Source organism: Heliconius melpomene, chromosome 11 (genome assembly GCF_056956725.1).
Source record: "Heliconius melpomene rosina isolate 202511_hmr_F chromosome 11, ASM5695672v1, whole genome shotgun sequence".
Lineage (NCBI taxonomy): Eukaryota > Metazoa > Arthropoda > Insecta > Lepidoptera > Nymphalidae > Heliconius > Heliconius melpomene.
The window spans coordinates 6,663,668-6,678,063 of NC_140399.1; the positions used below are offsets into that span (position 1 = coordinate 6,663,668).

General features: G+C 33.1%; 1 protein-coding gene across 7 annotated transcripts in view; it reads right to left on the reverse strand.

Moving 5' to 3' along the window:
• C3G (C3G guanyl-nucleotide exchange factor) overlaps positions 1-14,396 on the reverse strand; it is a 31,446-nt gene that overhangs the window by 5,122 nt on the left and 11,928 nt on the right. For 3 of the 7 annotated variants that reach the window (XM_085192500.1, XM_085192496.1, XM_085192502.1), the window contains exons 3-24: positions 12,523-12,628; positions 12,256-12,364; positions 11,543-11,854; positions 11,072-11,213; positions 10,095-10,172; positions 9,316-9,443; positions 8,742-8,838; positions 8,522-8,629; positions 8,045-8,158; positions 6,855-6,965; positions 6,576-6,673; positions 5,131-5,154; positions 4,293-4,413; positions 3,842-3,946; positions 3,507-3,606; positions 3,235-3,333; positions 2,779-2,886; positions 2,379-2,583; positions 1,997-2,008; positions 1,232-1,391; positions 611-749; positions 32-289 (exon numbers count right to left, since the gene is read on the reverse strand). In XM_085192500.1, the coding sequence (XP_085048626.1) occupies positions 32-289; positions 611-749; positions 1,232-1,391; positions 1,997-2,008; positions 2,379-2,583; positions 2,779-2,886; positions 3,235-3,333; positions 3,507-3,606; positions 3,842-3,946; positions 4,293-4,413; positions 5,131-5,154; positions 6,576-6,673; positions 6,855-6,965; positions 8,045-8,158; positions 8,522-8,629; positions 8,742-8,838; positions 9,316-9,443; positions 10,095-10,172; positions 11,072-11,213; positions 11,543-11,854; positions 12,256-12,364; positions 12,523-12,628 (2,734 nt within the window). Of the gene's footprint in view, positions 1-31; positions 290-610; positions 750-1,231; positions 1,392-1,996; positions 2,009-2,378; positions 2,584-2,778; positions 2,887-3,234; positions 3,334-3,506; positions 3,607-3,841; positions 3,947-4,292; positions 4,414-5,130; positions 5,155-6,575; positions 6,674-6,854; positions 6,966-8,044; positions 8,159-8,521; positions 8,630-8,741; positions 8,839-9,315; positions 9,444-10,094; positions 10,173-11,071; positions 11,214-11,542; positions 11,855-12,255; positions 12,365-12,522; positions 12,629-13,770; positions 14,285-14,396 lie in introns of those variants that run through there. The other 4 variants (XM_085192501.1, XM_085192499.1, XM_085192498.1 and 1 more) reach the window with 4 other exon arrangements.

A 14,396-nucleotide genomic window follows, 5' to 3' on the forward strand; every position in this document is an offset into this window, starting at 1 on the left:
AAAGTACAAAAATTTTACATAATAAACCCACCTGTTCCAATATCCTTGACCTCGCCCAATAGCTCATCTTATTAAAATGCTCTGTAAACCTAGTCAGATTGGGCGAGCTCTCCTCAGATTGATCCCTTGGCCACGACAGCACCTCTGCGCTAGTTATACGCACGAAAAGAGCAGAGTCCAAGAGGGTCATCTGTTCCGCCAATTCACTGGCTTTGAAATCTAGGAGTGTATCGCGACGCAGCGACACTGTCCCGTAGCACGGGGTGTCGTATTCGTATCTGTTGTTTGTCTGTAAATGTTAAATTCAATAATTAATTCTAAAGCTAGGTAAATTGAAATGATAAGCTGTCCTCGTTCTTAGAGAACCTAATGTTAAAACATTCCGTTCTACATTTTCTTTCTAAAAGTCGATGGTTGAGTTGCGAAACTTAACACAATTGGTTTTGAAAATAACTAATTTCATTCTTTTCCATATATTTTTCTTGGGAATGAACCTAAAAGCATGATGTTTACACTCAGACGCTAAAATACTTATTTATGTTTCGATCATTTAAAAAAATAATAAAAATATTAACACTGTAACTTGTCCATTATTAAATAAACTACTTACGTTTTGGAAATGTAATTGTTTTTGTTTGTCGACGAGTATTTGTCTCAGAGCTTTTGATATAGGCAGTTCCTCTGCTTCAACTAGCCAGTAGATGAACTCCATAATTTCCTGCATTAGTTGTCGGTCTAATTCTGTCATCCTATATATATGAAAAAAAATTATTAAATATAATAACTTTCACATAAGCGAAACGGTTCTGATTATTGTATGTTTAATATTTTTCATTTTTCTTAGGGAGCACGACGACGTTTATATGTATAATATGTACTTATTGATACAAAAAAGCTGGGTCTGATTATTGTGTATGCTTTATGTGTGGCTGCAATGACCATTCGAAACTGTAGTGCTATAATCTCTCTGCTTACTCTAAAACGCGCAGAAGATGAAAAGAGAAAGAAGCCTTACATTTTTTTCCGCAAAGCAAGATAGGCAGAGGTTTCCTAGCACACACTATTACTTTACGACTTTCCGCCCAAATTTTGAGAAATTACGAGTCGAGTGACGGAACTCCGCGCAACGCTTTGTGGCATCGAATCTACAACCGTCTCGTACACAATCAACCACCGATCCACTGCGCCACAACAGCTTCACGATAGAAAAAGATATAAAAAAATATCTCACGTTAAATCAGCTACAACCCTCGTCAGCAGACTCAACGTGGATCTCAGCTCGTGCGGCCTCGGCCTGAAGTGGTTGGCGCGGCGCACCAACTTCTGCACGAGGTCGCTGGGAGACACCCACGTGCGGTACGTCGATAGGAACGCCTCTTGGTACGCAAAGTCTGTGTATATGAGTTTATTGTATATATTATTTTATTATTATATTTATTTACTTATAAGCTTATTGTGTGAACTGATGAAACGATTATGATAATGTAAATGGTTTTTTTTTGTTGCTATTAATAATCATAGTAAATACAGTTTTTATATTTTTTTAAAAAAGTATATGTTATTATTTTATAGTAAACAGTTCACACAACAATTAATTTAAGCCATTTAAATTGTATATTAGTAAATCTTTTGTTTGCAGCTAATCTTCTAAGCACAATACCAAACGAAATGTGTAACTAACTAGGCTGAAAAGCTGTGTACTTATTGCAATAGATATAATGTATATATTATAAATTTCAATTTATTAAATTATTTGCATATATTTATTTAATTTATCATGCTTATTGATTAATTGTTTAAGTGTACCAACGCTAGCAAACCGCGTGAATTAATATTTTGCAAGAAAATTTAGTATATCCCATATATTTAATAAAATAGTAAATACAATATAATAGTGTCTCTAATTTATATAAAGCGAAATCAGCTAAGCTTTAATAATATTAGTATTCAACCAGCTAGTGTCTGTCAGCCCCAACTCATATTATGATTCACTTACACTCGTCCGTTTCTGTAAAGTGAAAGCATGAAAGTTAAGTGTTAGAAGCGTTGTTTGACGCTATGTTTTTTACTTAATAGATAAAATTTAATAAAATTCTATAAATTACATAAAAATCGTCAAATAATATTAAATCATGCCTTTAATTCTCTAGTCACTAGTGTGTATAGAATTATTTTGACAGTGATATTTTTTTTTACTAAATTCACTCATTTACGTAATTCTGAATTTATATTAATAATATAAATTACAAATGACTTTAAGATAGTAAGATTGACATGCTTATGACAAAAATTACTTAGAATGGAAACCTTCTCCATTTTTGTTAAGATTACTAATATAGTATGCCCTTGACCCAAAATTGATATATTTTTATATATACCTTTGGTAGCTTTAGTGGCTAATACTATAAGGGCGTCGGGGTGTCCTCCGCGTACTTCTTTAACTTCTGTGTTTCCTTTGGCGGTTAACTTCAATATGAGCCAACTATTAACTTCAGTATGTAGGATAATGTCCTCGGAGTCAGACATGATAGTTGTGTTCGTGTCGTTTGTCGCTGGTGCAGGTTCTGTGCTACTCTCACTCCTCTGAAAAATAAATTTATAGTATAATGTAAACAACAAGAGATCTAAGGGAGAATTGTATTAGAAAATAGTATTTTGTAAACTATACATATACCACTACTATATATCACTTTCTACTTACTACTTTAAAAAGTAATTTCAATTCTAGAATATGTGTGTTCCTCTATAACATTTTTTAAAAACATAAATATATTGTACCTGTGAAGGCACTGGGGAGGGCACGGGCTGCACCAACCTAGATAGCTCTTCCTCATCTACAGGGAACTTGCCAGGCGAAGATAAACTAACATATAAATCATCTGAACTCTGTAAGAAAAATATTTTATATTTCATTAGCATTTACAATTCAACTCAACGCCGCACTTTGCCACGTTATAAGAGTAAGAAAATGGACATATATATTTCATTCCTCCCGAGTGAGAATCAAACCCACAACTATCCAGTTTACAGACGTACACGCTTGTGCCCCTGTGAGAGCGACGACAGCCTCAATATAATAAAGACATAATTTTTCTTTTTTTACATATTTACAATCTACCAATCGATTTTGAAATAGTACAGTCATTAAACAAGTATACCATTGAATTTTGAAACAAAATTTGAAATATACTATTTTCATAAATGTATAATTATTAAATAGTTCTAATAACTCACCACGTTATTCATAATAGACTCATCGGCCGAACTATTGTGAGATGACGGCCGCGGCGACGGCGGCGGTAATAACTCATTACTCGAATTCATTGATACATTCTGAAAATTAATAAATATTTTGTAGACATATAATGTATTTTTCTTATATTTTTACATTATAAAATTTCAAATGACAACAAACATTAACATAACAACCAGTATATTACATTATAGAGGCACCTAGTATTAAAACCTGTGTTTCTATTTGTTCAATATTAATAGGATATACATACCTGTTTGGTTTTATTCATCTTTGGTGGCAGTGCTGGTGGTTCAGGAGGCACCGGACTAGTTCTACTCGACGTCTTCATACTGACACTGTCTTCAGAACCACTACAAAAAATATATTTCCAGAGTAAGTTATGTGAAGATAACATAGTACCATACTATACATAAATTTTAGGTCATGATCAAAACCGAATAAGAGTAAAAATATAGTAAGAGTAACTCACAACCGTTGCGTTTACCATGCGCTATTGCCTCTGAGCCACTACAGCCTCTTCCTCAGACTTACATTGTTATTATGATAAATAAATGCGACATTAATAAATATTAATATTATTATTACCTTAAAGGTGGCGTGCTCAAATGTTGCACAGTGAGCGACGACGCCATCGTCCTCTGCACCTGATGGTGACCCACGCTTATCGTACCCGCGCTAGAATGCTGAGCACTGCAAAAAATAGCTAAAATTATGACATAAAACTATATATATGTTATTATTTTTTTTATTTTATAATTTATTAATAGATAGTACAACAACTTGTCTAGAAATAGATATGTGTGTTAATGAACACTCAGTATAAACTAACCTGATGTGCATGTCTATTAAGACATTGTCGTTTCTAAATTATTTCGGTTCTTGAGTTCAATAATATTTATTATGTCATATTTAACGATTCAACAACAAACCTATATTAAATTATACCAACAATATACAAATTATATTAACAAATATGACTATAGAAATAAGAAAAACACAATACAAAATATAAAAATTAATGATATTCAAGGTTTACCTCGTTAAATTATACGTGTGTATAGAATGCCGGAACATATCAGCCGGCGCTTCGGGATTTATAGGCGGATGAGCGTTCAGCGTGTGACTGCAGTTACCAAACATTTCCATGTATGCCATAACTGAAAATATCCCACAAATTCACTATCTAATTCACTTTAAACTACATTTGCTAAAAAAACGTATGTTATCTAAAAGGCGTAACAGGTACTTATGCCGCCAAATGAAATAGCCAAGGCGCTAAGTACACTCATCATCTCGTGTGATAATTAACTATGCGAAATTCCGTTTTGTTAATAACTGACACGAAATTAAGCGGCGTAAGGCATAAGTGAGAAGCAAGCTGTGTTTTGTATGAAAATGTACTGTGAAAGATTAAAAGCTTTTTGGTTCTTCTCCAAACAGTTCTAATCTTAGGAGTCGATTGTTGTCATTTATATATAGCATTTTGATATAAGAGAGCAAAATACAAAATAATTATGAAAAATAGCGTTATTATGCCTTCGAGTAGTCCCAAGTCAATATGGTGAATTCTAAAATTGAAAAGTTTTACAAGTGGAATGCTTATAAAAAGTTTATTAAAAATGACAGAAAAAGAAAATATAGATAAAAATTATGGAATGAAAAATGTAGGATTTTAGAACTTGACGTTATAATGACCTCTTATTGCGAATCTGGCTAATGTAATTAAATACTAAAATGTTAGGTGGCTGTTTTATTATATTGTATTTTAAATATTTGTTGCTAATAAAACAAACTATAACGATATTCAAATGCAAAACATAGCTATATTTAAATCGTAGATAGCGAGGCGTGGCGTTAGCATGCAATCCACTCACCGCTGTACGCGACGCTTTGAAACACTGCGGCGCCGCACCGACACAACAGACAAACATGCCGTTATAATCCCCATATTATATAATGTATAGAAAATGCAGCTTCACGCTTTTCCCCATATAGTATAAGTACACAGACGCAAAACATTCCCGTTCCTCATTCTCCACCCAATATTCATGACATTGTGTGTTGAGTATCGGAATTCAACGCCGCGCTTTGTCTACAAGAGTGGGGAGATGAAAATAATTTAAATTCGAGCCCCGCAGGGGGCGCCCTTGCGTCGTCGGCACTCCCCACAGGCAGCCACACAGTGCCTGCATATTTTCAGGGACAGAGTACCCTCTTCCCTACCCACCCGGTGTCGCTGTAAAGGCCAGTAAGGCTAACAGCATTAAAGTCATGTCCGAAAAAAAAAAATAATTTAAATATATTTTCCCCCTAGAGAGGATCATACCCAAAAACATCAAGTATACAGTCAGGCGCCCACTGTGTCACAACGGTCTCAATTCATAGAATATTAGAAACCAGATTAAAATGAATTTTATATAGATAAGGTTTGTTTCTTTCATTTATTAAAAATTTGTAAAATATATATAATAAATATTGAAAAATATATAGTAAAATTTAAAAGTATATTCTTTTAAATGATCAACCTTATCTACATATAATTGAATATTTATATCACCACTAAACAACACAATAGGGACATACATTCGTATAAAAAATGTCAACCGACAAACATCTTGGACTCATTGAAACGTCACATGGGAAGGCACTCATTATCTCAATATACTGTATATTAAATATTTCAAGTGCAGTCTTTAAACATTATCTTTTTTTGTGTAAAAGGTGCATTCTTCACATAAACATTCTGTTTAAAATACTACATGCACGAAATTCTATTGAGCATGAGACATTCATACAAGCATACACTGCATATATACACATATTGTCTTTATCCATAATAATGCATACACAGGTGTTTAATAAATTCAGTTCAGTCAATTTGAATAAAAATGTGCTAAATAAACCTTAGGAATTTCCCTGGCCTTGTGAAAGTTAATTAGGGTTTTATGAATATTACTAGTATTATTATTATTTTTTTTTATAATTATTAACACCAAAACCCATAAGTTATTTATAAGAAGGAAACTATGGTAGCCATGTAGAAACTATGAATAATAGTATCAAGGGAGGAAAATAAAAATTTGTTCATAGCTATGTCTTTAAACAGTTCTGGCATTTTTGTAACCCAGTAGTAAGTTAATATACATAATTATAACGAATATATATTTTTTTATATTTAATTCTATAAAAAAAATATTCTTATAAATAAGAATCTTCTTATAAATAAGACTTAGACTTAAATATTTAACTTATTGGCTTAATTTAAAAGCACATTAAACTAAAATCAAAACGGGTAAGTAGAAATTTATATAATACTGACTGTGTTTCTTTTTGAGCGGTAAAGGCGGCGGTCGCTGGTGATTGTGCTCCGCTAGAGTGTGCGGACGCGCATCGTGCAACGAGAATGGCGGCGTTTTTCTGTAAAAAATTGTAATTATTGTATATTTTTCGAATAGATTGAAATTTGTGTAATTTTTGTGAGTGGCGTGGTAGTTACAAAAATGCACCCTAAGGTTTTAATAATTTTCAAATTATTTATTTTTCATACTCGTTCGTAAAAAAATATAGCAACCAACCAAATTATACGTATAAGTCTCACCTAATCTCAACATTGGGGAAGTACTGTTGCATATCGGCGCGTATATTGCGTCGGGTCTTCACCGGCAGCTCGGGCGGCGTCTCGCTCTCGTCCGACGTGATGCTTGCCAATCTGACGGAATTAATTTTTTTGTAAGGCAAAATCATATTATCTTTAGTTTTACACTTTATCCCGCATAGAGCAGGAAAAGTAGAGGGAACTTAATAAAATAGAATTCAATCACGGCCCATGTTTTGATACCAGCGTGTACCAGCATGAAAATAATTTATTTCTCCGAGTGGGATTTGAAACCACAATTGTCGCATTGCGCTCGCCTCAGTTCAGAGGCTGCGCCACAACGGAATTGATTAAGTTCAAACAAGCTAGATATTTTGTTAGAATAGAGACAACATTGATTTGACTTGAAATTGCCTTTTATATCTACTTTTGAATTAATGCTCCCCAATGCTACAGTACTATTAATATTTATTAATATTTTATTTGTTCAATACAATATACTTAAATTATTTAGATATTTATAATTATTATATATTTTTGTGTTACATAATTCAACACATACCTTAACCAACAAATTAAAACTAAAATGTGACAAATAACAATAAAAAACATACAAATAGCAACATGCCATATGTGCATTAGTGACGTTTTCAAAACATTTAAATAATCAGTTCACAAAAAAAATAATTATAAAAAAAAATGATCATTTTTGTTTAATAAAGCACAATATAATTTGTATAAACTACATTTACTATTATTATAATAGTTATCGTTGTCCTTTTATAGAACACAGCTGCTTTATTGCTAGACTGCATCAGCCTCACTCTGTTCTATTACAGAAGATGGGAATAATTATTACATTTACACCACAGAAAAATGGCACTAATGTAAAATCTTAAAACTCATCATAAGAGGTCATCCGGGAATTACGTCACACGAATTTCATAATTTATTGATCTCTCGACCGTCCTTGTCGCAGCTAGTCACATTTGGGAGACCTTGCCTACTGTGACATGTATTTTGCACTTTAAAAATAATAAATTAAAACCGCAGTTCCGTAACTGTGATATCTATAAACAAAGGAGCCCAATCCGCTTGTCACATAATAATAAACTTAATCAACCCCTAAACGTGCGACGTAATTTCAGGACGACCCCCAACAAATCCCATAGTAAGGGGCACAGTGGACTCACTTGGAGCTGTGCGCGGCGGCCGCGTTCGCACTGAACATATTCATGTTCATGCGGCCCTCAACGCTCTGGAGAGTGCACTTCATTTCGCTCACATACTCTGTACTTTCAAAAGTACTGCAAACAATAACATCAAGCATCACATCGACCATACAAAATACTTAATGGGTGACAGTATTATTGTGATTTAGGGTGCTACTATGGATTTTGATTTTGGTTTCGACAGACAGATTTTTTTTGAAAAATTGCGTAAGAGTAGTTTCGGTTTAGTGTATTGTGGAAAATTTGTTTTTAAAGTTATTATTTAATACAGTGCTAGAAGAAAGAGATAAATCAAAATAAAAATAAACAAAAACATGCCAAATCAAAGAACCATAGTGCTTAGAAAAAAATGCAAACAAACAGTGAGTGTACAAAACAAAAAAAACAGAACACAAGTGTTGTAGTGTTGTGAAAACGTGACGATTTGAGTTATGTCACCTGTCCGTATGACTAGAGTAGTGGTGCGACGAGAACGTCGATGTGAAACTGTGTTCTGTAGATATCTCCGAGTGACCGACCGACACAAAACCGGACTCGTTGGAGAAGCTTGAAATAAAAAAAATCACAATAAATAGATAAAAAATCAAAGAGGGAAGAGAAATAGGTCAGTAAATAATACCTAAGGTCGAATGTTATACTAGGTAATACGAGTACTCACCGATTGTGGTTGGAGTGGCCGTGGACATTGTTCATATGAGACTCGTGAGACTCCACCGAGGTTCGCATTTCGCTCATATTATTACAACTGCATATACCTGAAAATATTTTTATTTATTTCTACATTAACCGTTGTGTTTATTTTAAATATAAATTTTAAGTACTACTTCTATCTTAAATATATTTTTAAAAAGAAAAAAAAATGTAAGCTGTCACAAATATATTTGTCACTATCATACCATGATCATAAGTAATTTAAGGACATTTTATAATTTTAAATATTACACGGGAAATGCATATATAATTATTAAGCTAATAATATCCTAACTTAAAGGATAATCAATTATTTTTTGAGGAAATAAAGACCTCACTGAAAAAATTAGATTCACGTTATTTCCCGCATAACAAGATAGGAAGGGGAAACCGCCAATTGTGTCTCATTACGAGAGCGAGGAAATAAAAATAATTCGAATAATCGATTGAACCCACAACCGTCAGACGATGTTTAAGGTCAGACGATGCGCTACGGCCTCAGTTAAGTAATATATTATTATATTTTCCTTGTATATAAATACCTAAGTCAGAGTTAGGCGCCGTCACGAACACATCGTGATTCATTGAATCATGTGTATTTCTGTCCTCGTCGTTGGACACATTGAGCATCGAGTCTAGAGAGCCGCTGCTATGAGACTGGAGAGATAGCCTGAAACATATTATTTCACTGTATCCCATATATAGCAGGGTAGACAGAGGAAACTTAGCGTTAAGACACTTCGTTTTACACTTCCTACCCAAATTTCGAGATATTGCGTGTTGAACAAGAGCGAGGAGATTAAAATAATATATTACCCCGATTAGAGATCGAACCCAAAACCCTTGTGTTTACAATCAGACCCTGTGCCGCTACAAAAGCTTGAAACAGAATTGACGTTCAGTGTAGTTAATACTGCAAAATAGTGTTTTCCTTATAACCGACATAAAATGGCATATCTATGTATAGAAACAAAGTGTATTTCTGTTAAGTATTATTTATTAATTTATATGTAACATAATTAAACCAAAATTTATAAAAATATAATAGGAATAAAAGAGTAAAATATTCGAATTTTATCATTCTATTAACAATAAGATATGTTAATAATTATTTTAAGTTTATTTATAATTATTATTTTAATTCATGTTCAAGTAAAGCATCCATACTGTAGTTATTTAAATAAGAATATCCAAATAGGCCACTAATATAAAATCAATATTAATCCACTGTACGAATGTTAACATAATAGTATCTACTTTCCCTAAAAAAGAGAAAGTGGTCATAAAGATATTAAAACGCGCTATTAACTTGTAATTATACCTGTCTATGGAGAGCCCTTGTAGGGAAGTGTCGTTGGACTTGCGCTTGGGCGGCAATGGCGGGGCCAACTCGATTTTCCTGCAATAAACTTTCACTTTTACCAAACATACTTGATATCCAAACTATAAAGAAAGTGAAATGAAATGTTTATATTCATTTTTAATATATTGCAGGTATATAGCAGCTTTTCACTAGATTACAAATGGATTCTAATGATTTTTTTAGATTAGAGATGTATTTATTATTTATTGACCAAGATTATGCATATGCAATCGATTATTTTACCGTTTCGATGTTGATGAAAGTTTAGAAACTAATGAAATAATAAATAAATATATTTGCTTTATCATTTTAAATAATATAAATGTAACTTTAATATGCATAAAACACATAACTTATTATGCAAATTTAAGATTTCTTTTATTAGTATTAATATTATTGGTAAATATTTATTATAACTTGAAGAAATTAAATTTCACATATGATATTATTTCACATTCATCGTTATGCTTTATATATTTATAATGATTTCCTTTATTACAACTAAAATGCTATTCAGATAAGCACCTCAGGTGAATGTAACACCTAAATTAAATAAACTATCATTTGTATCGGATGGCTAATTTGTTTCCACATTCATTAGTTTCATTCTTGAAATGTTACACACAGCATAATTAATTTAAATTTTGTAACATTACGTAAATCCATTGTTTATTTAATTATCGTCGCAATTCAAATGTTTAAAATACGCAAATATCTATTTCGTTTTGTAAATTACAATATTTAAAGTGGTAAATGATGTAGAGTTTAATGGCTCAACATTAGATTATCTCTGTCTGCCCATCACGCATATTTTCCTATTAATATTTTACGCCGCTATGTTAAAATATTAATAGGAAAATATGGGACGATAGTATGAATGCTCTCATAGTTTCTCATATAAGAATATTTAGCACTATATTAATAAGTTAACTTACTGGTTGGGCCTGGCGGGCTTGGGCGGTGGCGTGTCGGGCGCGTCCAGTACGGACTCGGACGAGTGGGAGGCGCGCACGCCGCTCGTCTCAGTGCCAGAGTCGCCCATCAACAACGACAATTCTTTGGGTGTTAGTGGTATATCTGGAATATATATAAGTTAGTTAAGATATTTCATTTAGTATTATCATTTTAATACTGTAAGTTATACTAAAGTTCCATCTTTACTAACTACAGTGTAAAATAAATCAATAATATTGTTAATGTAATTTGTAGTAAAGTCAAGAGCAAACTGCGCCATATATTGCAATATGTAGTATATTATATAAGGAATTTGTTTGTCATACGATTACAAATGTTTCACCCGAAAAGGAAACTAACGTAGCGTTATATGTAACATTGACATATACAACACAATATTATTATTTGCAGTCGATATTTACAATATAATTACACATATAAAACAAAAATACCTGGCAAAGAATTCCTCTGCGTTGATCTCGGCGAGACCAGAGCTGGTCGAGGGGACAGGGCGGGTCTGGTCATATGCTGTTGAGCTAAACTCGCGACCTCCTCCACCGCTGATGTCACACCCTTCACCACTGAGCTCACGTGTTCCGGGGACAATGCGGCTGTTGACACTTCAGTTTCTGTGTCATCTGCATCAGCTCGTAAGCTAACTACAGTTACTTCATCGCATAGCCGTATTAACATAGCTAGTGAAGAACATAGACGTTTGACAGCGCTGGTTAGTTGCGGCGACCGACTGCAGTATGGTTTTATTGCTGAAATTTAATTGTAAATCGTAATATTAACAACAATATCGCAATTACGACGGCGGCGTTGTGTTCCACCACTCAACACGCAATGCCTCCAGAATTCGGCAGTAAGTGGGGAACGGAAGTGACTTGATTGGAACGGAGTGTATTAACAATAGGCTCCTTGGTTCCCCCTGCCTACCTGGACACAGCTCAAAGTTTAAAAAAAAGAATATCGCAACTAAATAAATGCATTATTATATTTCTTCAGTTGCAATATTTCATAATTATAAATACATTTAGGTACAAACTACGAATTCGATTTACAAATTTAAATGCAGACGAGAACAATGCTACGTTTTTGTTTTATTTAACAAGAAAAACACAAAAAAAGATCGTGCACTGATAAAAATTGCATAATGTAGTACCTTTGTGTATATTTGCGATCGATTCGAAAACAATAGTGCCGTTGTCGGGCAACATTTCGAGCTTCCTTTTTGTAATGACATCAGAGAAATGTTTTAATCCAAATGTAACCTGAAATTATTAAAAAAAAATTATAAGCAAAAAGATAAATAATAAAAAAAAACATTAATCATTAAAGGTTTAAACTATTCCAGATTGATTTTTCATCTTTTTTTCTTGTAATCGGCAGTCGGTAATTTATAAACCAAGTTTCATAGGTAAAAACAGACCTCTTTGACTAGCCGTTCCAGTTCTTTGGCCGGCGTGATTTCACCTTCCTCCGTGACCGTTTTTGCGCCCATGTTCCGAGGTTTCGGACTAAGCGGGGAGTGAGATCTGAAAATAAACAATAATAATTTTCACATCGTTCTGTAAATATTAAGTTTTAAAAGTGAAATGTTAATGTTATTATTTAAATAGACGAGAAAACATAATGAATGCTAATTTATTACATGTTGCAATGATGACTAATTTCTAATATGTACAACATAATTTATAGTAAAAGTACTATGGCGTTTATAATAAAAGCGAGGCCAGTCGTGGTACAGGGGCACAACTATTAGATATTTGTGATATAATTAGATATTTAATATTTTCATGTCTTCTCACTCGTTTCGAGGTAAAGCACGCGTATAAGCAAATTATAAAAACAATCAGAACTCATTATAATGAACGAAATTGTAAATAATAAGAACTTATGTATAAAGATATCATATTATTTTTTATTATTCTTCCAAAATATATATAGACGCGTAGAGTTCCACAAAAAAAAAAAACAAAATTCATATCGCAACAAATGGTCAAACAATTACATAAAATATCACCCGAAATACGCCACTGATTGGAATGCCTAGTATATATTGCGAAAGAATACATACATTCTGTATGCGAGGCGGGTCGGCGCGAATAACAAAGCTAAGCTATATTTGATATTCAAAGTCCCGGTTCAGTTTTACTATACATACGCATGTTTAAATAAAGTACGAGTAAATAAAATTACATATTTATATAGAATAAGCTTTAACGTTGAGTGTGCTGTGAATTCATTTTTGTCATTAGTATAATTGTTACTTAAAAATCACTTAAATTAATGAACTATTAATTGATAACCTTATTTTTTTAACAATTAATACTAGTTAAAAATTAAGCCATTTTGAAAATTTACTAAAAAGCGAAATTGTAAACAATTGATCAGTTTCAAAGCTTCACGCTTTTTCCCGCTTTAGTAGGGTAGACAGAGGGAGTTAAGGGTGTCTTAAATTGCTTGCTCCCCATTTTCTGACGAATTCTGGAGGCATTGCATGTTGAGGGGCGTAACTCAACGCCATACTTTTCGACACACAAAGTGAAGAAATGAAAATATTAAATAAACTATTCTTAGTTGGTCCAAAATGTAAAATATACAGAAATATGATTGTAATGTAAATTATTTTAAAACGAGTAATTACATACACAAGTTTTAGAAAATAAACAAATACCGCTTTCCATTGTAGATTAGGCGTCGATGAAGTTTACTAGTGCGCTTGTTTATCCAAAAACCAACGGGTGATCGCACAACGTTCGCCATTTAAGACGGATGTAAAATCACATGTACCTAAACGAGATTCGAACCCACACTTACAACAAACACACTGGTCCACTTTCAAATGAACTCACGTCCAGAGCACAGTAAATAAAACGATACACAAACTGACAACGGCCCGGTGGCGGACATTAAAATGTAATCACTCGACATTGCACGCACAGAACTAATGAGATTTCAGCGGACAATGTCATTAATGCGCGCGACAGTCTAGCCGTGACTCACAACAACCGCTACTTTTAACGTATTAAATACTGCACTAAACGTTTGTACGACAGTACAAAGGTTGATGGAAACTCTTTTTTCTCTCTTTTCTCTCTTCAATGAAATCTCTTTTTATGAATGTACTTATAAAAAAAACTTATTATCGAGCTACAATTAAAGAAGTGATCGACTTTCTTGAATCGCTGCCACTAAGATAATAGACTTATGTATAAGCAACATTATTATCATCTCAGATAAGAGGCAATAGCTGACGGGTTGATTTCATTGCTATGTACACAACTGTGAAAGATAACGTGT